This window comes from Podarcis erhardii, assembly GCF_964252035.2.
Source record: "Podarcis erhardii genome assembly, chromosome: 13".
NCBI classification, from domain to species: Eukaryota; Metazoa; Chordata; class Lepidosauria; order Squamata; family Lacertidae; genus Podarcis; species Podarcis erhardii.
In genome coordinates, this window is record NC_138502.1 from 13,634,435 (window position 1) to 13,659,282 (window position 24,848).

The 24,848-nt window shown below is 42.5% G+C and overlaps 1 protein-coding gene across 1 annotated transcript; it reads left to right on the forward strand.

Moving 5' to 3' along the window:
- Nucleotides 1-5,778: 5,778 nt before the first annotated feature.
- Nucleotides 5,779-23,910, forward strand: LOC309326438 (interferon-induced very large GTPase 1-like). Its single transcript, XM_081835142.1, has 7 exons — nt 5,779-6,209; nt 7,524-8,138; nt 8,814-8,958; nt 13,625-13,920; nt 15,530-15,601; nt 16,997-17,068; nt 17,898-23,910. The coding sequence occupies exons 1-7, from the start codon at nt 5,909-5,911 to the stop codon at nt 22,616-22,618; spliced, it is 6,222 nt and encodes a 2,073-aa protein (XP_081691268.1). The 5' UTR covers nt 5,779-5,908; the 3' UTR covers nt 22,619-23,910.
- Nucleotides 23,911-24,848: the final 938 nt, after the last annotated feature.

Consider the following 24,848-nt stretch of genomic DNA (forward strand, 5'->3'; position numbering starts at 1 on the left):
GTGGGAGAAATAACACTGCAGACAGAGGATACGAAGGCAACAGAGGATATGAATAAACATGACCAGGGATAGCCAACTACTTCCAGGACATAGAGTAGCAGAACAATTAGTTTCATAGCTAGAAGAGAGAAAGCTAAGTTTCTGTGTATGGGCAAAGGCAGGATTTTTTTGGGGGGGGGAGAGAACCTCAGTTATTTATGTATTTTTATTGATTTAGGGGGACAGCTGCTCCCCCTTGGCTATGCCCATGCCTCTCTGTCTTTCTTTCCAGCCCAGTCCAAGCTGAGAGCCTATTCTGCTCCACTAACTGATGACATCCCAGCTGGGGAGGGAGGGGGGCAGGCCTGCTTGCTTAGTTCAACCTTCTGGAAGCATCTTTAGTCAAGTGAAGAGATATTTAACAGACTTGGCTACGGCTATTAACAAGGAGGCTGGTGCGGCCACTTTTAGCAATCTTTCTCCTATAGAATCCCTTATTGCGGATCTAAAACTTGGAGCTTGGAGGGACACACACACACACACACACACACACACACACACACACACACACCCTTCTATAAGAATACCATTTATTAACCATATCACTGATCAAATTGTTTGAAAACAGACTGTGGGAAATAAGCTGGGCGTCAGCCCTGGGGAAGAGAAGGTACTGTATGTCATTGCTGGGATATAGTTCAACAGGCAAGTGGTCACAGGTGGATAATTGCAGACTGCCTCCCCATTAATCGATTCTCTGCAAGCACACTTTGGAGATGAGTAAAATGATGGCTGTCCATGCTGATCCTCCTTTTGCTGCTGCCTAGGAAGGGACGCGGGTGGCGCTGTGGGTTAAACCACAGAGCCTAGGACTTGCCAATCAGAAGGTCAGCGGTTTGAATCCCCATGATGACGTGAGCTCCTGTTGCTTGGTCCCTGCTCCTGCTAACCTAGCAGTTCGAAAGCACGTCAAAGTGCAAGTAGATAAATAGGTACCGCTCCGGCGGGAAGGTAAACGGTGTTTCCGTGCGCTGCTCTGGTTCGCCAGAAGTGGCTCAGTCATGCTGGCCACATGACCCGGAAGTTGTACGCCGGCTCCCTCGGCCAATAAAGCGAGATGAGCGCCACAACCCCAAAGTCGGCCACGACTGGACCTAATGGTCAGGGGTCCCTTTATCTTTACCTTTAGGAAGAATTAATCCTTTGCTGGCTATATATTGTTATGACTTTGGGGGGAGGGGTAGGCTAAATGCCTGCCCCCTTCTAATTCCTGGATGCAGCATGCATGCAAAGGCTGGAATAGCCATTCAGCCTGCTAATGGCCCACAGCAGGAGTCCTTAAGGCAGAGTTTTCCAAACTCTGTGTTGTGACATGTTAGTGTGTCATGTGTCCATGCGCTCCTCCCGGGGCTGGAAAGGGGTTAGTTGAACCTCCTGTTTGCTAGTAAAAACTGAATTACTGTGTCACGAAATGATGCATGTCAAATAAGTGTGTCACCAACATGAAACATTTGGAAAGCTCTGCCTGAAGGGAACTTGCCAGCCTCCCTCCCTGGATAGTTGGAAAGACAAACGGTCAGAGTTGAGTGATGTGAACCAGAAGCTGGAATAAAAAGCTGCAGGCTAGAAAGACAGAGAGAACACCAATACTTTTATTTTTTTCTTTGGATTCAAGACTGCAGCTATGATAGAAACAAGACCCCTCCATCATAGGCTCAGGTTATATATGTGTGCATAAACAAACCAAAGACAGCACAGTGTCAGCTGTGCCTCATCCCCAAAACATGAACCCTGTCCCAGAATCCCTGGAATCTTGCACCGCACAGAGATTGCAACTATATCTTCCTGCTGCTGCTTGCTCAACCTGGGAGGTGAGCTCTTGATCGTCATGCCGACTCCAATGTTACTGCTGCTGATATCTGTGTGGAGCTGGCCTCAGGAAACTGGGCTTGCAAGTCCCATATGTGCAGCAGTAGCTATGGCCAAACTAAACATTTTGCAGGTCCTCAAATTTGGGAGAAGGGTTGGCTTTGGACAATGCGTGAGCAGTTACTCATCTCTGCAGACTGGGAAACAATGGTGCAATTAAATACAGTCTCCTCAGAAGTCAGCTCCTCGGGGCTCTGTAGCAGATGGTGCCCCCACCCACTCCAGTGCCAACCCTGCTAGCAGACCAGCTGCAAAGCCTCCCCCATCCCAGTTCTCTCTCTCTCTCCGTTTGCCACCGCCTGCATAGAGTGTCGCCCAGAATAAGGACCTTATGGTGGTCTGGTTAACAGCGTAGCTAAACTGCAGCTAGGAAATCAACATCATATGCAATACTGGCTCTTTTCTTGCCTAGGGCTTGCCAATCAGAAGGTTGGCGGTTCAAATCCCTGCAACGCAGTGTAAGTAGATAAATAGGTACCGCTCCGGCAGGAAAGTAAACAGCATTTCCGTGTGCTGCTCTGGTTCGCCAGAAGCAGCTTCGTCATGCTGGCCACATGACCTGGAAGTTGTATGCCGGCTCCCAAGGGCAGTAAAGCAAGATGAGTCCGCAACTGGACCTAATGGTCGGGGGTTCCCTTTACCTTTAAGGTGCTACTGGACATTTTCCTATTTTTTTTATTTATTTTAATCACACATGAGTTACTCGGGAGTATTCTAGAATTAAACACACACCGTAAAGCATTTAGGCATTCCCAATTTTGGTAAATTAAATCATTAAAAGGGTGTCCTCTGGAGCAGTAAAGCATCCAGATGAATCCCAAATCTCCTGCTTGCCTACTTCAATCTACCCACCTACTCGCTATCCCAAGCACTGAGCGATGGAGGAGATGGGGGGTGGGGACACACCCCTTGAGTGTGTTCATTGTTCGGCACAGCTCAGAAATCCAATTCAGCAGCTTATCCCAAACGATTATTTAATATGCAGAGCATAATGGAAATAAAGCCCTGTACCAGAACATTGGTCTAATTGTCCATGCACAAGTTAACACAGCAAAAAGCAGTTGTGGCCTCTGGTGCTGTTGGCTTCGAGCAGCAGTTGTAGTTTGAGGGGGGTCAAGAGAGACAAAGAAGGTTGGTAACGGTGGCATTTTAAGCACCGGTGCGTGCCAAATCCTGGCCAGTGCATTAACCTTCATTCAAGGTTCAAATTTGCTCAGCAGGAAGCAAGTGAAACCAGTAAGACCACAGAAATGGATTTTGACTGAAACAAATCACTCAGTTTATTGGGCTACAAGTTCACTGGTATTATGAAAGATTGTGGAATTTATAGATAGAAAATAAAACAAGATATAGCAACTTACAGAAGATGAAATTTAAAGCAACTTAAAACAATTGGATATAATGTGTATAAACTAATAAGTAACAATGACAAAGCAATCAGTCAGAGGCAATAGCACAATCTCCTCCTAGCTCCTCCCAGCCCATCTAGTCATAGAAACAGTTAAATGTGTTTCTTTTTTTTCTACCTTCAGTTTCGTTTCTTCTGTTCTCTAGAGGTGGGGTCGTTTACAGGAGAAGCGAAAGTGCAAAGCATACAGTAGAAACTTAACTCTCAGGGAACGCACGTAGGCTCTGCGCTGTACATCTCACGTAAGTATATGCATTTAATTTTGATGATTTAGGTTGTCAACTATAATTTTTACTGACCATATTCCTTAACCTCTGCTTGCAATAAACAGAAAAACATAGGTGGATTTTGTGTATGCTTGTGTGAAAGCAGAACAGTTAATGAAGTCTTTCACGGCTATTAATTCAGAGGTACAAAGTCAGCTCTCAGATAAAAGCCAATTCGAAAGCTAAAACAAGTAGCAATTGCAAAAATACAAGTTACCGGTAGCATTAAATACTCTGATAAACGAGAAGCCTTGCTCCTCGAGATGCAAGAAAATCAATGAAATTTTGGAGGAAGGAAGGGGGTGTAAATTTAACAAACATATATCAGTGCAATCCTAAATTAGCACAACAAACTTGAGAACACGAATATTTGATCATAGAATCATAGAGTTGGAAGAGACCACAAGGGCCATCGAGTCCAACCCCCTGCCAAGCAGGAAACATCTGATGTTCATCAGAGCATTGTGTTTTGCTGTTCCCAAGTTTTTATACAACAGTTATGTGTACATAATAATAATAATAATTTATTATTTATACCCCACCCATCTGGCTGAGTTTTCCCAGTCACTCTGGGCAGCTTTCAGCAGAATATTAAAATACAATAGTCTATTAAACATTAAAAGCTTCCCTAAACATATACATTTTCAATAGCTTTTTATTGTCAACCCCCCTTGCCAAATTAAGGTTGGATTCATTTTTGCACTGTAGTTGGGCTTCCTTTGAAGTTTGAACATTTTTATGGAAAACTTTAGATTTTCTGCTCCTTTAAAAGCAATCTTAAAGCTGTAGATAAGCTTTATATTTGGAATTGTTTTTAAAATAAATTATTATATTTCAGGATTGGCATAATATTTTAAATATATTATAAATATTGGCGATTGCCCCCCCCCCCAAAGCTTGCATACAATCTCTAAGTCTTGAATAACTGCCTAACAGGCAGATACCAACACATGCAGCTTCTCAATGCTGTGCTGAAAGAGCAGAACCTGTTGAATTTCTACCCATGACTTAGCTTCTAAAGGCACAGAACCTCCATGAGAAAGGAAGGTGGTAATTTTAACCTAATCGCGCTATTTGTAGCCTTTGTTGCAGCTAATCTATACTGCTAGACAGTAACAACAGGGTAGGCAAACGACTCATTTGTGAGGATATCCACTTAATCTATTGAAAGTGAATGCTCATTCAGTCAGATTTCTTATATCCTGCTAGTGGCAGGCCCCATCTTGAATAAATAAATGCTCAGGATGGGAAAATAGTTCAATTAGCATTTGCTGGATCAGAAGAAGAAGAAAAGTCTTTATTTGCCTCAGCCACTAGCCATAGCAATGAAATAAAATGTACTGAAGATACAGGTTTAGAGTTAACTATAGAAAATACATTTTGGAGGTTTACATCAGTAATCTAATAATAGATCTTATTCTAATTGCCCCCGCTAAAAACCCTGCAGTTTTCGCTGTCACCTGATCATCTTGATCTGCTCAAGGAAGGACACAGTAGCAATGGTTGAGCAGCCCAGCACAGACAATAACAGAGGGGTAATAAGGTGGCGCTGTGGGTTAAAGCCTCAGCGCCTAGGACTTGCCGATCGAAAGGTCGGCGGTTCGAATCCCTGCGGCAGGGTGCACTCCCGCTGCTCGGTCCCAGTGCCTGCCAACCTAGCAGTTCGAAAGCACCTCCGGGTGCAAGTAGATAAATAGGGACCGCTTACCAGCGGGAAGGTAAACAGCGTTTACGTGTGCTGCTCTGGCTCGCCAGAGCAGCGATGTCACGCTGGCCACGTGACCCGGAAGTGTCTCCGGACAGCGCTGGCCCCTGGCCTCTTGAGTGAGATGGGCGCACAACCCCAGAGTCGGACACGACTGGCCCGTACGGGCAGGGGTACCTTTACCTTTACCTTTAATAATAAACTCAAATCTTTATAAAGAGGGCAAGCCAGAAGCACATGAGCCACTGACTCAATACTGCCATCTCCCCAGGCACATAACCATTTTTCCAGTGGAATTGTTTGAAATCGACCCTCTGGCACAGCCAAAGGCAGCGTATTCAGTCTTGCGAAAGTGAAAGCACGTCTGTATTTTGGAACTGTTACATTTTGCAAATAGGGTGTCAAAATGACTAGGTGGAAAATAATCATATCATGGATAAAAATTGTGGCCAGATGATTCTGTCGCTCGATATCATACAGGTGCTTTCTCTGTTGAATTACAGATTTGCTGTTGGACATTTGCTGGATCAATTACTCCAAATCCTTCGAGAGCAATGCTGTTTATACAAAGACAGTGTGTGTTCATTCTTCAACAATTTTAGGGCTACCTGTCTGGAAGCCATGGCATTTTCTGGGAAAAACCCATCCGAAATTATATGGAGGGCTAGAAAGAAATTAGCAGAAGATCTTCTTCTAATCGACTCAGAGCTGATCTTGGATATAGCAGATTCCCACCTGCTCCTCACACAGGGGGAGTTCTTCTCCCTGAGTGAAATAAAGGATCCACAAGCATTTGTGGAATGCCTGATCGAGTTAGTGCTGGGGAAAAAAGAATCAACTCAGGAACTATTCTTGGACTGCCTGGAAAACCTGAGGCAAGCCTTCCCAAGCCTTCAGCCCATTTCTGAATATGTAGAAGATGGTGAGTAACACTTTTTAAAACCTGGAGGTGCTTTCTGTTTTTCCTAAGGGTTAACTTCTCACCTGCAGCAGCACCAAATTCTCTCTCTATGTCTTGAAGTCCTCTTGCGCCTTGGATTTCATCCAAAGCTGTTCGTGCTGCTTTTGTGAACTTTCGTTTACATGATTATAAGTTTGGGGGACCTTGCCCACACCCTAGAAATTAATATATGGTAGGATTTTGATTATTTGGGAAGGGAGAAATACAAGTTGCAGAGGAATTCCTGAACTAATTTATGCAAAACGACCTGGCCAAGCTAGGGCCATTAAGAAACAACACAGGGGGATTGAGAGCCTTTGGCATGCAAGAAAACTGTCCTTCCTCTCACCCCAGGTCAGGGATTTGGAAGGTTGCCAGGATAACTGTGTGTGGTTTGGCTTGGTTTTCAAGCTCAGTTATGGCAATGAGTTTCTCTGCCACCTGACCTGTGCTGGGAAAAAGGTAAGGGGAAGGCAAGCCTGATAGTTCTCCAGGACCTCTCAGATGGTTTTGATTTTGCTTCAACACAGGGTGGATTTGATTTAAATCAAATCGATTTAAATCACTAGTCAGTAAGACTTGATTTAAATCTTTTTCCTTTTTTACAGAAAGACTCATTCTTGCTAGTTTAATCTTAATATTTACAACCAGATGAAGGTTTCATTTTTGGAATAATAAATTTTCAGAGTAGTTTTTACAGTTATATCAGAAATAACTGATTTGGTTATACTATTAGAAATACATGGACAGACAATTACAAAATTATTTTGAGGTTTAATAAGTTAACTGTTTATATTTGGACAACTTTTCTGCTGTACTTTATTGAAAGGAGAAAAATAATCATTTCCTTAGTAACAATTTAAACAATTTATTTAACTAAAACAATAACATTATATCATATGTATCCATGTTTGTTAACTGAGGTGGTTAAACAACTTTTTAAACAACTTGGACTGCGTCTTAGCACACATGAAAAACTTAAATCCTTATTTCCTGATGAATAGCCTTTGGACTATAATGCAACTTAAACAGGAAACTATCTTTAGAAAGATTTTTCCTCCAAAAGCATTTTATTTTAAAAATCAAATTTAAATAAAATCTGATTTTTAAATTTTATTTTTTTTAAATCATTGGTTTTTATCCACCCTGCTTCAACAGGAGTCATTGGGCATCACCTTCAGTTAATTGTAAAAGGAAAGAAATTGAATTTGTAATGACAAAGTATTGAGCCCCCCCCCCCCCCATTTGACCTTTTCATTTACTTATTTGTTTGTTTTTTAAATCTGATGCTTTCAGATCACTTGAATCTCAGGAATGACCTTCAGGTCCCAGACTCTGTTGAATTTTCAGGGGAAAGTAGTGGATCCAAGAGCATGGATCTGGCCAGATCTGGAAACCAGGATGCTCCCCAGTCCCGAGAGGGTGTAGGAGAGGTTGAGACTATACGTTTTCCTGTATCCTCAGAGGCAGGAAGTGGATCTCAGAGCCTAGATGATGCTGTTATGCTTCCACGGAATGCAGGCTGCACTGAGGACCCAGATGCCAGTCTCCTGCTCTCCAGCAAAGAAAGAGAAGTCAAGACTCCAGATGCCCCAGATGTAGCTGAGAACCTCACTGCTGCTGCCATGTCCACAGAGAACAGAGATAGAGATGAGGATCTAGAGAGCTCTGCATCTCCATGGGTAGGAAGTGGGGCTAAGAGCCCAAGTGCCCCTCCGTCTTCCAGCAAAGGAAGTGGAGCCAGCGATGGGAACTGTGGCAAATCCGAAGGAACAGGAAGTGGGGTGGAAATTCCTGGCATCTCTGCATCAAAGGGAGAAGAAGAGGGAGCCAAACAACTGGATTGCTCCAAGAGAAAAAGGACAAGCGGGTCTCCCATGAGAAGGGAGAGATCTGAGAACTCAAAAGGAGGTTTGTATCCACAATAAAGGGAACACTGGATGGGATGAGTTGTTGCTCAGTAGGCCAAAGCCCCAGTTGTAATAAATCAAAGACTTCCTATAGCAAAAGTGAATTTTTAAGAAAGTCACTTAAAACAACTGGATATCTAAATCTGACTCCAGTGTAACATATATTTTGTGTGCAGCTTCCGCTTCCTTGCTGTAAACCACTTTAGTAGTGGTGTTTTGGGCACAGAAATCTGGGGAGTAACAATCATACAGCCAAATATATACTACTTAGAAGCAGAATAATTATATATACAGGGATGTTGATTCTGCAGCACATCAACTGGCTGCAGAATCTTGACTCTTGATGCAAAAACCTGGTATTAATTATCTTTTTTCCTTGACATTACTCAGGTATAGATAAACCGTATTTTGGCTCATAAGCCTTGAGCAGATGACTAGGAAGTCCCTGATTTCTGTGCGTTCATCAAAAACTACAGAAAATATGTATGCGTAGTGCCAATTCTCATTTTCTAGTTATCTAGACACTTAACAGCTTGTATGTGCATGACTATAAGGTTGGGGCCAGGATCTGTGGGCCTGATCCTGACTCCCTCTACACATTCATCTTATGAAGAGATCTAAATTGTACAGGGTTACTGAAGATTTTTATTGGTGCTTTCTTGATTTCTCGGCACAGCCTTCTTCCAAACCTTAGAGGATCTAGCCAGGATGCAGCTCATGAAAGCAACACCTGAATTAACCCCAGCTGAAAAGAAATCCAATTCCGGGAAGACAAAAGAGAGTCTGAAGAAGGATGTTCCTAATGAAACAACCATCAAAGGGTAATGTCTATACTTAAATTATCATCAAGATTTTGATTTGTAAAAACAACATTATTGGGTGATTTATGGGTCCTCTAGAGCAGTGTTTCCCAACCTTGGGTCTCCAGCTGTTTTTGGACTACAACTCCCATCATCCCTTGCTAGCAAGACCAATGGTCAGGGATGATGGGAATTGTAGTCCAACAGCAGCTGGAGACCCATGGTTGGGAAACACTGCTCTAGAGAACTGCTGTTATCTTCCCTCTTTTTTTGGTTCTGTCTCCATTAAGGTTGTAAATTTATTAGAAAAAATAATCACAAGGGTGTTAAACAGCCACTTGATCTGCAGAAACAGGCACCGTCAAACCTTTCTGGCATTGAGGGCAAGCTGGACCACTGGCTTGGTTTGTTTGTTTTTTGCAAATTAGTCTGCTAATAAAGGGCTAGGAACAGGGCTGATTAAAAAAGTTGGCACTTTTAGAATTCTGTTCTCTAGGGCTGAATTATTCAATCACTTCACTGTTGCTCTTGAAAGATCTTTTACTCCTACATATGAGTACCTGAACTTTCCTCTTTGGAGGCTCTGCTGTGTGTTTCATCTGTACATCAGCATCCTCTCCCAATTGGGGTGATGACTTTGCCTGTCTCTCCCATCCTGCCTGTTATTTTTCTGGTCTGAAAAGTTCCAGGGTCCTCTTAAGGTGGCTCTTGGTTAAGTGGAAGTGACTAAGCGGAGACTTGGTGTAGGATCCACTTTGAAATCAGTCTCAAGAGTAATCAAGAGTCTCTTGTTTTCTCCCCTTGAGGCTGAGCGTGTACTGAACTTCTCTTACTTGCTTAGAAGGTGTAGAAAAAATAGGAGGCTAGCAAAAACCAAGAAAAGAATGTCTTCCTTAATGTATCTGGGAGAGAGACAGAAGGAAGCAACTCATTCCAAAGTGAATTTAGGGGGGGGGCGCTAGGCTCACAACCACCCTGTAAAGTAGGTTAGGCTGATGGGTTCATAGTTCAATGGCTCTTTGACCTCAGGTAGTCATTCTTCCCCTAATGAAGTTAACTGTAGCTGTGTACATGGCAGCAAACATTCTCGATATATGACTTGATTTGGACCAGAGATCTTAGAATTTCTTCTATATCAGGGGTTCCCAAACTCTGGTCTGTGGATCGATCAGCAGTGGTTCACAACCTTCATTTAGATGGTCCATGGCATGTCCACGTGAAATACTCATATTGATTTATAATAATGTTTAATTTATGTTTCTTATGTTTTTTTGTAAACTGTTGTGATATTGTTGGCATTCATCTGTCTCAAAAGACAATGGAGTGCACCTCTGGGGGTGAAGCCCAACTGTGTGTTAGCAGCACCAAAGTGACCTCCCCAGGGAATTATGTTACAGCAGTATATAAATATATTTATTTTTTATTGGATTCATATACCACCCTTCATCATAACATCCCAGGGAGGTTCGCAGAATAAAATACAGGATAAAACCAAGTAAACAAGTAAAACAAAAGAGCAAAACAATAACATTCCCCTTCCCACAGACACATTTAAAAGGCTGTAGAATACTAATCAGCCAAAGGCCTGGTTAATATAAATATTTTTATAAATAAAAGAGACAGCTTGGCATACAGGTCAGAGTCATAAATAAAATAAATGAAGGAAATAAAAGAAACAATTAAATTTTATGTTCATTTTATTTTCACTGGGTTAGAGGGTGGGGAGTTAAAAATTTTTTGACTCCTGCTAATGTTGGGAGAAAATGGCTGCCCGCTGCAGTGAGGTAAGCCAGGACCCAAGGCAGAAAGGAACACCTTGGACCCTCCCAGTGGTGTAGCACGGGGGGTGCAGGGGGGGCCGGCTGCACCGGGCGCAACATTTGGGGGGGGCGCTGGGGGGCGTGCTAAAATCCACGGGTTAGGGGGCGCAAATTACTTGCCTTGCCCCGGGTGCTGACAACCCACGCTACACCACTGGGCCCTCCTTTGACGCCATCTTTCCCTGTGTCAGTTTTAATTTCTTAGTACTGAAAGTATTGATCTGATGTGTAGAGATCTTTCCTATTCTGATTAGTTCAGGAATGTTCTAGAAGGTTTATTTCTATGTGAGAGAAACAGGAAGGTTTCTGATGTTTTGGTTATTTCTGCTGGGAAGCTGCGTACAGCTGGTTTAAACCCATTCTGTTATGTTTCTGTCAAGGTTGAGCTGGCTATAATAGTAAGGCCAGGAGGAGCCTGGCTCTCTCTCTTATTTTCTCTTTCTTTGGTCTCATATTCTGTTCTGTATGCTAAGTCTTATTATAAGTTTCTAAGTTTTATATCAAGTGCTGCTGTGACTGGTGCATCACCACTTTTTCCCCTCATGCCTTTAGGCCCACTCTCACTCAGATGAATTGCCCCCACCTCGCTGAACAACCCTTTACCTAAAGGTTTTTACCCCCTTCCCTCACAAAATTATTATTATTATTATAGCCCAGAGTATCCTGTGGAGGATCTTTGTGAGGGGGTAACTAGGAGTCTCAGACAGATTTTCTTTAAATAAACAATAAAAGATTTATTTAAGGCAAGATAGTATATAACACAAATGGATTAAACTTAGGTTACTTCAAGAATACAGTGCGATTTCACTTTAATTCATCCTCGCTTGTTTTTGTGTTATAGGTTCGGTTCCTTTATACGGTGATACTTTCTTACAGTTATCCACCCCCTTTAACACTCCTGCTCCTGAGTGGTACCTCGGGTTAAGTACTTAATTCGTTCCGGAGGTCCATACTTAACCTGAAACTCTTTTTAACCTGAAGCACCACTTTAGCTAATGGGGCCTCTTGCTGCCGCCAGAGCACGATTTCTGTTCTCATCCTGAAGCAAAGTTCTTAACCTGAAGCACTATTTCTGGGTTAGTGGACTCTGTAACCTGAAGTGTATGTAACCCGAGGTACCACTGTAATCGACCAAAGGGCTCTCCGCACCCCCTCCCTTCATTGGGTTTGGGAGTTTCTTCTTTTCCTAAGAAGAATTTCTCCCCTCCAGGCTAGATTTGAGTCCCAAGTAGGCTGTTTCTTTCCAGCTCCTACTTCTCCTGACTCAACCTCAACCTCCCAGTAAAATTCTGGTCTGTTCCTCCTATAGGACACCACACTCTGTCCTTCACAATCCACTCAGAGTGGAAGTTGATTTTCCAGAACCAACGCTTTTTCCTATTCACTCTCTATACCTCAACCGGTCTCCTAGCCTGTCTCCCTCAATTCCAACCCTCTTACTCCCTTAACTCTGTAATAAATGACAATCTGCCCTTATTCCCTTATGGGGGATACAAGAGCCCTTTTAGAGTCCTTTGCAGGTTCTCCATCGGTTGGAGAAAGTAACAGAGGCCAACCAGAGAATATTGAGAAGCAAAGCAGCTAGGAAGCCTGATCTTTATTGACCTGTTGCAACAGGGTGCTCCCCTCACCCGCAGGAAAGGAGGAGGAACCCAGAATAATGGCGCACAAGGCCTTATAAAGACTTTTGAAATTGCCACCCTGTAGATCAAGACCACCCCCAGAAACATCATACATACATACATCACAGAAGGGGTGTAGCTTAAAATCACCCCCCAGACACATCATACCTACATCACAGAAAGGGCAGGCTACAGCAGAAATCTGAGTGGGTTGTTTACCTCCTGTCTGGCAAGTTACCTGTTAATGCTTACTTGATTGGATATCCTGGGGAGCCTGGCCAGTCTTTTGTAATGATAAATACTTAGTTCCTAAGCCAGGTCACAGGCTCACCTATTCATATACAGACATACCCCTTATACAGGATTTGTGAAGGAAAAGACAATGGGGGTTTTTTCCATTTGACTTTGCAGAGAAAACACCTGGGAATCAAAATGGCTTCATGACTGTTCTCCTGTGCTGCTTCAGACATGTGGTTTATATATTTATGTACGTGTTTGCTTGGTACATTTATGAACCTTTATTATATACATAATATCTTAATTTTTTATTTCAACTCCTAACACCTTGACCATCTCTCTCCTCAAATCAAAATTTTAAACTCTCCCTCCTGGAACCATGGTCAATCACAGGCTGCCATTCATTAACCATTTGCTGGCAGGGAAAGAAAAGAAACACTTGTTGATTCATCCTGTCCAGCAAAACCAACTTTTCCATCACAGCTGCAACTGGATTTTTATGGACTGTGCCAATCCTGCATGTATTGGATTTGTGACCATTATGCTCATTTGCCTTCAGTAGCAGTAAAGCTCTGCTGGATGAAGTACAATTACCTCTGGTCTGTTTTTTGGGAACTCCACAGTACATGTTTATGTTTCTTCCTGCTCCCCCTTCTATGAGCGACAGTCAGCCCAACAGCCCCACAGTCTTAAGAACATAGACTATTAACCTAAAAATGGATTAGATGGTTTAGTATGGAGTAGATACCCATGATTATAACGTCATTCCTAACCATGAGCGTAGATTCACTAGCAGCTAGGCAGACAGTATGCCAGATCAGGCTGCCGTCTTCCCTGCCCCACTTGCCTGTGAGGAAGAGCCATTGAATGCAATAAGATTTCATTCTATGCAGAGACGGTGAGCATTGGATTGTTCCTTAATCAGCATGCATGAGTGAAAAGAGTTCCTTACTAGTTCTAATGTTTGTTTTCCTTTTTCCATTAATCAATACATTTATTCTACCACAGATCAATGGATTCAGTGATGGTCTCTGGTGGTGAGATAATCCGCAAGGCGAGAAAACAATTAATTGAAATCCTCCAGAAGGACCTAGAACTTGTTCTAGATGAGTTATTCTCCCAGTCCCTTATCACAGAGGAAGAATATGAGGCCTTAGACAAAACTGAGGAGGATTCCAAGAAGAAAATTCGGAAACTACTGATAATGGTACAGAAAATGGGAGAAATAGCCTGTGGCAAATTCCTGGAATGTTTAGAAATTGCACGTCCAGGTTCAAATCAGGTTCTACAAAATTCAATACATGGTGAGTCTGAATAAAACTTTTTTTAAAAAAATGTTTGATTACATTTATTATATAAATATTACGTACATGCCAAACAAATAATAGTTACACAAATGCTGCAAGTTCCTGAATGCCAAAATGCTACTAATAATAAGAAGAAAAATACAAAAATTAAGAAAATGATACACATTGAAAAGAAAAAAAGAGAGAGATTTTTTTTTTAAGTCAAAAGGAAAATAGAAAAGGTTTACTTCCTTTGACCACTATACTGTTTATATGATCTCATATCTTTAGTTGTCTAATAATTTTGCATTAATGGAGATACTGTTTATTTACCTGTGGAATTTTTAGTCTAGACTAAGCCAATTATAATTTTGAGAACTGATTTTCTTCATATAATTTGGAAAATACATCCCATTCTCTCCTGATTTTATCACTTGGTTGGTTTCTTACCATTTCTGTTAATTTCGCCAGTTCGAGGTATCCGCTTAATTTTAATAACCATTCGGCTTTTTGAACAAAATATTTTTCATCAGTTTCCTTTTCTGAGATCCTTAGGGAAGAGAGATGCCTTGCTGTGTGTTTTCCCAAATATGATCTATGAGATGGTGGAATAGCACCTCTTAAGTACCGTATATACTCGAGTATAAGCCGACCCGCATATAAGCCGAGGCACCTAATTTTAGCACAGAAAACTGGGGAAATGTATTGACTCAAGTATAAGCCAGTTCACCACACCACAAACCTGGTGGTGGTGGCAGCGGCGGAGGAATAACAAGCAGCCCAACAGGGCTGCTTTCGGGCTGCTCGTTCCTCTGCCACCACCAGCGGCAAAAGCAGAGAAGGAAGAAGGAGCAGTCCAAAAGGACCCCACTCAAGTATAAGCCGAGGGGGGCTTTTTCAGCATAAAAAATGTGCTGAAAAAACCTGCTTATACTCGAGTATATACGGTAATTCCTTTTCCCAATTCTTCAGTGGTTCAGTGAGCAAAGCACAAAGTATTCTCTCAACTTACCGGTAACTGTTACGTTCTGTATAGTCAGTGCTCATTGGTCTGTGTTTTGTTTTGGAGCAGGGTTACCCCTTTAGTTCTTAAAAAAACTACTTTGTTTCTCCCCAGGCAGAATAATTTCTCTGTCTTGTAACCCTGTTTGGGCTACCTAGCCTTTGCATTCACTAGTTGAGTTTGCTATTAGACAAGAGAGATCATTTGGCAAGTGGAATCCCATGGATATTAGTAATCAGTAATGTCTTCATTTTACATTTTTGTTTTAACCACATGTCCCAAAGGCAGATGAACGGGGGGGGGAGGGGGAGGGGTGCTTTCTCACCACCCCAGCTCCAGCAGGGAAATTAGGAAACAGCAGTGGTTAGTGTATTCTTTAAAAGAGATGCTAAGAGGAGACTTGGACTTTCTGTTTTACCTTATCAGGCCTCATATTGGCACGGACAGCTTATGCATTCAGACGGCCATTGCAGTTCTACATCCTCATCCCCAGTTAATGGTATACAAACAAGTGGCTTGTTGTGGTTTGCTTTAGAATATTTGTCAGCATGGCTTTTTGGACCAGGAATCGTAGAACTGTGCTGCTGGAAGGGAACTAATGTAGCTTATATTTTTTCTCCCTAGAGCGTTTGCCTCCAGAGGAGCAGACTGAAAGCCCAGGAGTATTGGGAGAGACAGAAGAAGCAGTTCCCAAAGGTATCTCCTTTCGTGATTGGGGGGGGGGCAACATTTGGTTGTTACTGGTTTCTTCAGAATAGGTCCTGCTGACCCCGTGGTCTAATTCTCCTTTGCTGCTTAGCCTTTCCATAAGCAAGCCAGGCAGGATGGGGCAGCCTGGGCTCTGCTGAAGGGAGGAAGATTCCTCCTACCCCTGATGAAGTTTGGATAACCATCTCCAGACCATTCATTTAAAGTATATGGCTCCCCCCCAATGTATCCTGGGAACTGTAGTTTATTAAGGGTGATGGGAGGGGGTAAAATACAAATCCCAGGGTTCTCTGGGGGAAGCCATGGCTGCTAACGCAGTATAGATAGGCTTTAAATGTATGGTGTGGGTGTGACTTTCGAATCTCCTTTCCCATCCAGACTTGTAGCAGAGCACATTCCCATATACATAGTAGGAAGCTAGTTGATTGGATTCGTGAGAAGCACTTTAGTTAAGCAATCCAGATTGGATTTCTTCCTGTTCCCTCTTAAAAACAACAATGACACAACAGTCTTCTTTAAAAGTAATAAGTCTTACTCACATTCAGTCCACAGTTGTGATCCCGCAGGCAGGCTTTAGCTTGTAGTTACAGTTACAGAGGAAAGTGTGGGTTCATCCTCTTGTGAGGGATGAGCCCATGTGCTGCTGGCTGAGAGCTAGCACACAGCAAAAGAGCATCGAGATAGTACATGAGGAAGAGCATCAAGAGGAAAAAAGGGAAAGATGGCTGCGTGACCAGCCTTTTTATGGGGTCTCCCAGGGTCATGTCCATCTACCTGGTCACACTCAGGGGAAAGATGGTCCAGACCAGGTGTGACAGGAAGTTCTCCTGGCTGGAGCAACATTCCCCTGTGTGTCTACTCTGGGCGAACAGGAAATGCTATAGTTGACTGCTTTTGTGATGTTACATCCCACACAAAGCACCCATTATTTCAGCAGGTTCACAATAAGCCATAATTTATTTTAACTATGGCTTCCCTGTGACATGAGCATGGGCTATGACTGCATTTTCGCACAACATTGAATCATAGTTTTTTTAAACTATGGATTAACACACACAATAGTATCTCCCCTCCCTCCCTGGTGCAACAGAGGCAAGACACAGTTGAGCTTGTGTCATTCATATTCAGCTTATGATTTGTTTGCTCCCAACAAGCAATAATCCGGGAATCCATGGCTTATTCTTGACTTACCACTCAAGCCAAGTTTGCATGCTGCTATAACAAGCAAACTCTCATTTGTTTCTGCGGTGGGCTCTGGGAGAAGGGGAAAAAGAACAGGGAGGAACAATATGCCCATGGGCATTAAACCATAGCTTAAAATCAACTGTTTTAAGTAAACAATGATATAACATTACATGGTTAAAGGTTTGTGTGTGTTTCTAGTCCCTGCAGGACAAGAGAAAGAAGATGAGCTTGAGTCCGAAGCAGAGCAAAAGAAGAAACATACTAGCAAAGGTATTTCTGTCTTTTGCACCTTAATTTTGTATCCTCCCTACAGTGGAGGGTGGAGCCATGTTTCCAGATAGCATCTTATCCAGGCATTCCCCAGTTATATCAGGTGTTTGCAGTCCGTTGCCTTTAGTCTTGTTTCATTTGTTCAGAGAAACATATTAATCTAGGTTACCCATTTTATGATGATTGCAGAATTTCATTTTTCTGGTTGCAGAATCTGCAAATCCTCCCACTTGGTTAATGCAGCTTTGGCTAATATGTTGCCCTTAAGGGAAGTTGGAGTTTCTTCTTGAATAAAAATTTCTGGGTTAGGGTAAACTCAGTTTCATTATCAGATGACTAGCTTTATTGTTTGAAATGGTTTATTTACCATGTCAGAAATATGATCATTCCCATGTGTTTTCTTCTCTCAGGGCCAGCCCACTGGCGGGTGGTGCCTTAGGCATTGTGTGTACTGTAGCATATAGCATTTTCTGTTTTGCTTCAGGAGGCAAAAGCTGACCTCTCAGTTGCTGCCACTGCCCTAGTAGTAGCTACCTTCTTTCTTAATAAATGCATGCAGTGTAAATACTGTAGCAACCCCTTGTATGCAAAAGAGAAATGTACCAGGGTGTGAGCAAGTGTGGTAGAGAAGAAAAAGATGCAGAGGCTAAGAGCCAAAGTCCATGTGACATTACACACATCACTTGCACTTGCATTGATCTTTTTTTTAAAAAAGAGAGTCATTCAATAACATTGTTAAACACACATTAGAAAATTTGGCACTGAAACAGTAATCTTGGATACACATGGGTGCAAAAAGAATAATACTTATTTTCTAATGGTTCTGTAGAAGGAAGAAAAGCGCTTAAGAACATCATTGCTAAGTTGAAGTTTCGGAAGTATTCAAGCAAGAAACTTGCCCTGAAAGAAATTCTGGAAATCAGTTCTGGAAATCTAAAAGACTGCAGCCCGTGTACATTGGGAGACTTGCCTTGGCATTTTCTGAAGAAGGTCTTGGCTTTGAATGTGACAGCCAGGAGCACAAGCCTTCAACATGAAACACTGGACAATAAAGGAATGCCGTTAAAGGAGAAGGAAAAAAGGATTGATGAGAGAATCTTCTTTGATATCAAAACAGATGAGATAGATTCTGTGAACCCCCTTGATGTCCTTTGTGTTGTTCTGCTTTGTTCTGACAGTTTCCTCCAACAGGAGATCCTCCTCAAAATGTCCATGTGCCAGTTTGCCCTGCCTTTGATTCTGCCTCCCCTCAAGACCTCCAAGTGCACCCTGATGCTCTGGGCCATGAGGGACATTGTGAAAAAATGGAGGCCCCATTCCTTGGCTGAAAGCAGAGGCTTCAGGGAGGAGAGCCTGGTACTGACATCCATGCCAACTGTTTCCTTCGTACGGATGGGAAACTGTAACATATCCAAGTCCAAAGTCCTCAACGAGTTCCTCAGCCCTTCTCAGCAGCATAATGATTTCTTTCTACACCGAGATATGGAATGTGGGAACATCCCTCGGGAAATTGCAGATGGGCTTGTAGAGATTGCCTGGTATTTCCCAGGAGGACGGACGAACACAGATCTCTTCCCAGAGCCAGTTGCTGTTGCAAATCTCCGTGGAGATGTTGAGTCTCACTGGGTGCAGTTCAGCTTTTTAACGCAGGTCTCCTCAGCTGTCTTCATATTTGCTGAATGCATTGGCGAGAGAGAATATACTCTTTTGTCGTCACTGAAGGACCTGTCAACTCAGTTCTACTTTATCTTGGAAGGTCGCAGTAAAAAATCTGATTGTACCTTGGAGTTCTTAAATAAACTGGCACCAGTGATTAAACTTGACAATTCACATATATTGGTAAAGAATGCCACAATGAATAAAGCAGTATTTGTAGAACTCCTTCGAGCTGCAGTTGGAAAAATAATAGCCTCAAATCCTAAGTGTGTAAGTATTGATAAGATGTGTACAACAGCCCATGAACTTACAATCCAGGTGGATGAAGACCACAAAGAATGTCAGGATGCCCTCAGATGTGCCACAGAAATTTCTGGAGAGATAAAAGATGTAGCAGTTTATAAGAAAGAAACACTGATACTCCAAGGTGATCTCTGGAAGAATCTGGCCAAAGTGGAGAAAGAACTATGCAGAATGGAAAGACAAGGGGACATGCCTTCGGAAAAATACAGATCAGAATTGAGAGGCAGATGGTTGGAACTGCGTAGGCAGCAGAGTCAATGTGATCTCACCATTGGTTTGATTAATTTCATCCACGGCATAAAACATTTGAAGGATGCAGAGAGGAATTACTTCTTGAAATGGATGAAGTTCAACCTGGACCATATTGCTAGGGGAAATCTTTCCAAGTTACGTGCTGACTATAAAGAGAAATGCAAGAAGTTAGGAGATGATGGGCGGAAGATTGCAGAGGTAGACCAGTTGATATCATCCTCTTCCTTGGGAGTTGAGCATTTCATGCGTGAGCTGGGGCAGTTCTATGAGGCAGAATGCTCAATGGTTAATGAGGGCAAAATAGCTAAAAACAAAAGGCAGTTTGCCCATTTCCCAAGCATTGCAGCTGAACTACTGCTGGAAGGGTTTCCCCTGGAGCTCATTGATGGTGATGCATCCAATATCCCCCTGCAGTGGATAACTGATGTTCTGAATAAACTCAATAACAAACTTAGGGGACAATCCAAGATGATGGTGATAACCGTTCTGGGGGTGCAGAGCACTGGGAAATCGACCCTTCTGAACACCATGTTTGGCCTGCAGTTTGCTGTCAGCAGTGGGCGGTGCACACGAGGTGCCTTCATGACACTTCTTAACGTCAGAGAGAATATGGTTCAGGATCTTGGCTGTGACTTCATCCTGGTGATAGACACAGAGGGCTTGAAAGCCCCTGAACTGGCCAAACTGGAAGACAGCTATCAGCATGACAACGAATTAGCCACTCTAGTGATTGGGCTGAGCGACATCACCATTGTCAACATGGCCATGGAGAATGCCACCGAAATGAAGGACATCCTGCAAATTGTGACCCATGCCTTTCTCAGGATGGAAAGGATTGGGCAAAAGCCCAACTGCCAGTTTGTTCATCAGAACGTCAGTGACGTTTCTGCACATGACCAAAACATGAGGGACAGGAAGCACCTTTTGGAACAGCTGAATGAAATGACCCAGGCTGCAGCAAAAATGGAAAAACTCAATAGGGATATCAAGTTTTCAGACATCATGGACTACGACCCAGAAATGCACAATTGGTACATCCCAGGTCTTTGGCATGGAGTCCCACCCATGGCCCCAGTTAACATGGGATACAGTGAAAAAGTCCTTGAATTAAAGAAGTACATATTTGAATTCATAAAGAACCGCACATGTAAAATACCTCCCAAGGACATCCCTCAGTTTATTGAATGGGTGAAAAGTCTGTGGAATGCTGTGAAACATGAGAACTTCATCTTCAGCTTCCGAAACAGCCTCATAGCAGAAGCTTATAACCAGCTCTCCATGAAATATTCTGAATGGGACTGGCATTTTCGCAGAGAGATGCACCTCTGGGTGTCTGAACAGGAAGCGTCAATACAGAATGTTTCTCCCGATGAATTTGATATACGCAGTTTGCAAAATGAGCTTTATCAGAAGCTGTTGGCTGGAGAACAGCAGATTTTGGAGAATTTGAAGCAATACTTTGAAAGCAGAGCAGCAAATCTGCATTTGGTAGAAAGGTACAGAGAAGATTTTGTCCGCAGTGCTCACAGCCTCAAGCAGGAACTTGAAAGTTATTCTTACAACAAATGTCAGGAAGCTGTTTGCATTAAAAAGGGGCTTCACAAGATTCACTCTCTACAAACTGAATACTTGAAAATAATTGAAGGAAAGGTTGATAGGCTACTTAAAAAATGCCGGGAAAATGAAGATAGGATTGAAGATCAAGAACTGGAAAAAGAGTTTGAAAGAATGTGGATGGAAACATTGTCAGAAATATCACCTGTTCCCTTAGGGAAACGACCAATATATGAAGAGGTTGACTTACATTTGAGAAGGGAATTGTCACATCGAGGAAGTTCAGTCAATGTAAAATTACAGGGAGCAAAATCTTTGTTAAGCTACAGAATGAATACTTTTCAAATGAAATCTGAATATATGGATTCAACATTGTGGCGCCGTGTGAAACACTTCTTTGCTAACAAGGAGTGTTTGCATGAGATAGAAGAACTTGCTAACTCCTTGATGGCTAAATGCAGTTCCTACATTTGTAAAAAGGTTGATTCCAAAGGAGACTATGATGATACATATTGTGTTGAACTTTTACAGATTATCAATGAAAAGCTACAGCAGTCTGATGCTCAGAAACTTCATATAGCAACATGCTTTGAAGTGGATCTAAAGCTTCACATTTTGGGGGAAGCAGCTCATGAATTTCAAAAGATGCATGAAGAGTTTATTAAGGAAAATGATCCCTATATACGCTTGGAGAAACTGAAGCCTCATTATTTCTCAATTTTCAGAGATCTTTATCTGGAAAAAGATGCCCAGCAAATCAGAGCCAAGGATTTCTGTGACCAGTGTCTCCATCCTGCCCTTGTGAGTTATATCAACAAAAGACTTGGGATAGAAATAGTGGATGACATTCTCAATAGTGCACAGTCCATTGGGTATGCCAGTCGGAGCTTCTTCCAGTTCACTGTCCTGAAGGAACTGTTGGAAGAGGGTAATGTCGACAGTTACGTAAAATACCTTGGGGCTTATGAAAAGTTTGTCAAAAACTGGATCCAGGAACAAATTTTTGATTGCTATGCAGAGAATGAATGTCTGAAGAAACTGGAGGAAGAGATTCTCTCTGCGATAGTAAAGAAAATTATAGATACACTGGAAAAATTAAAGCATCAAGATATTGAGACAGTCTCAGAATTTTTGGACAGTTTTTGCAGAGAAATGCAGAAGGACTTGGTCATTTCTAAGGACAGTCTGTTAGGGGTACAGTTTAAGAATGCAACGGATCCTGCACAGTTTTCTGCTTGTGTTGAAAACTTCCTTGATGATTTGCAACAGCAAATAATATCTGAATATGATATCCTGGATCTCCAGTCTAAACTCTCCAAATTGCCTGTGAGCCCCCAGGATGAGATCTTCAAGAGGGTGTTTGGCTGTGGGAAGCAATGTCCTTTCTGCAAAGTCCCCTGTGAAGCTGGAGGGAGTGCTCATCAAGAGCATTTTGCAACTGTCCATCGGCCTCAAGGACTGGGAAGGTACAGAGAAGAAGAGTCAGAAAAGCTTGTTTATGATATCTGTTCAACTGATGTGGCGTCCGACACTAAGTTCAGAAATCGGGACACAAATTGGGAACTCTATCCATACAAAGATTATCGTGCATATTATCCAGACTGGTGCATCCAACCAGATCCCAGTATCAATGCTTCAGATTACTGGAAGTTTGTTTTGAACAAATATAACCATGATTTTGCAAGAATATATGAAGCTAAACCAGCTGATCTGCCAGCGGACTGGAAAAACATTACTGAAGAACAAGCACTGAAGGCCTTAAAGGACATTTATAACATGAAGTGAGCATTCTTATCTTAGGAGAAGAGAAACATGGATAATCTTCCCATGAAAGCATTCCACAAAGTATGCAAGTCTTAATAATGTAGAAAAGGCCCCTTGAAAATTAAAATGGATCTCTTTGAAGGATCCCTAACACTGATAGATAGGACAATTAGGGTTCTGCATCCCTAAGTCCCCGGCTGGATTTCCATTTATTACATTTTGTGCCACATATAGTGGAATGTTTTCAGCCAGTCGTGTCTACCTGTATCACTATGTTCACCTTTTCCGTTCAGGTGCACGTTTATTCCAGTCTCATTTTTCTTCTCTTTCCTGATGCCCTTAATCCAGAGCATATTATTTACCCTGAGCAGCAATCTTTTCTCTTCCACTTCATTGTATTAAAATATTGCTGCTAACTTGGAATTTGAAATTCACCAGGTGATGGCAGCAGTACAGCTCAATGCCAGCTCAGGCTTGCTCATAGTGGGGGTTCTACAGATAACAATGTTTCCCTTCCTGTTTATTATTATTGCTCTCTCAGTTATCATGATAATTGTAATTCCCTATCTACTCTCATGTTTGGAAGAAAACTTTTGTTGAGTAGAATTTCTTTAGTAAGCTTTAGCCTTTAGGAATGGTAGAGTCTACCGATGCTGATTTTCACTTCTTTTTTGCGATGACATTTATAAAAATGATAGTAAAATGAATGTCTGAAGGTATTTTGGGTCCAATTTCATCTACTTGTCTACATGAATGCAATGTATTCTGTAATGCACTGTCTTGCAATGAAAACAATATTAATAAACATATTTTTAAAGAGTTCTACCGCTTAAAAAAATCCATTAGTCTTCAGCTTCCCTCTGAAAGAACAGACTGTTTTCAGGGAAACACACAAGTCCTTTTCAGAGTGATTGGTTGGGTGGTGTGGAGAAATTCAGGTCAGTTGATCTACGGATGCACCACTCCAAATCCGTCCAAGTCTCCCACTTAAGGCCATTTATCTTCATTGCTACAGAACTGCAATACAGATGGGAGAGTGCAGAATCTTAAATGGACAAAGATGCAAAAGGTTTAGAGATCTTCAAAATGCAGGCAGACGTCATCCAGATGTAGATAACTATCCCCTTGCAGACTCTGGGTTTAATCACAAGGGCATTTAATGTGTATTTGAAGCTGGATGTGTCTTAAGTTCTTTGGGTGTTGTCCACTTGAGGTCTTACTTGTCCAACAGTTTTTTTCCACGGTAAATTCTGATTTTCCCAAATCAGGGAAAATCCAATAAGGCAAGTGTATCAAATAAACAATTAATTCTTGCCTGACTGTGACATTTTTTGTGGCGCCATTTCTCTCTCTGCTCTCTAGGTCCATTTTGTTTTAGTGTGAGCTACGTATCATAGAATTGTAGAGATGGAAGTGACCTTGAGGATCATCACCTAGTCCGGCCCCTGTGGCAGTTTATTTATTGGGGGGGGGGTGTCAAATCCTCAACAACTTTGGTTGGCCCTCACGCATGTTCACTTCATCAAATCTGGCCCTCTTTGAAAAAGGTTTGGGCACTCCTGATCTAATTGAACCCCCTGCAACTTAGGAATATGCAGCTGTCCCATGGAGGGATCAAACCTGCAACCTTGGCATTTTCGGCACCATGTTCTTTACCAACTGAACTATCCAGGCTCAGTTAGTATATGCTGACAAGTCTTCACTCCTGTCAGCAGTCATGTGGCAGCATCCTGCACTAACTGCAGCCTCCGGACAAGGAGTGAGGGGCGCCCCACATACTGTACAGTGCATTGCAGCACCCCAGTGTTGAAGTACAGTGGTAAAAGGTAAAGGTAAAGGGACCCCTGACCATTAGGTCCAGTTGTGACCAACTCTGGGGTTGCGGCGCTCATCTCACTTTATTGGCCGAGGGAGCCGGCGTACAGCTTCCGGGCCATGTGGCCAGCATGACTAAGCCGCTTCTGGAGAATAAGAGCAGCACACAGAAATGCCGTTTACCTTCCCACTGGAGTGGTACCTATTTATCTACTTGCACTTTGACGTGCTTTCGAACTACTAGGTTGGCAGGAGCAGGGACGGATCAACGGCAGCTCACCCCGTCGTGGGGATTCGAACTGCTGACCTTCTGATCAGCAAGTCCTAGGCTCTGTGGTTTAACCCACAGCGCCACCTGCGTCTCGAAGTACAGTGGTACCTCGGGTTAAATACGCTTCAGGTTACAGACTCCCCTAACCCAGAAATAGTACCTCGG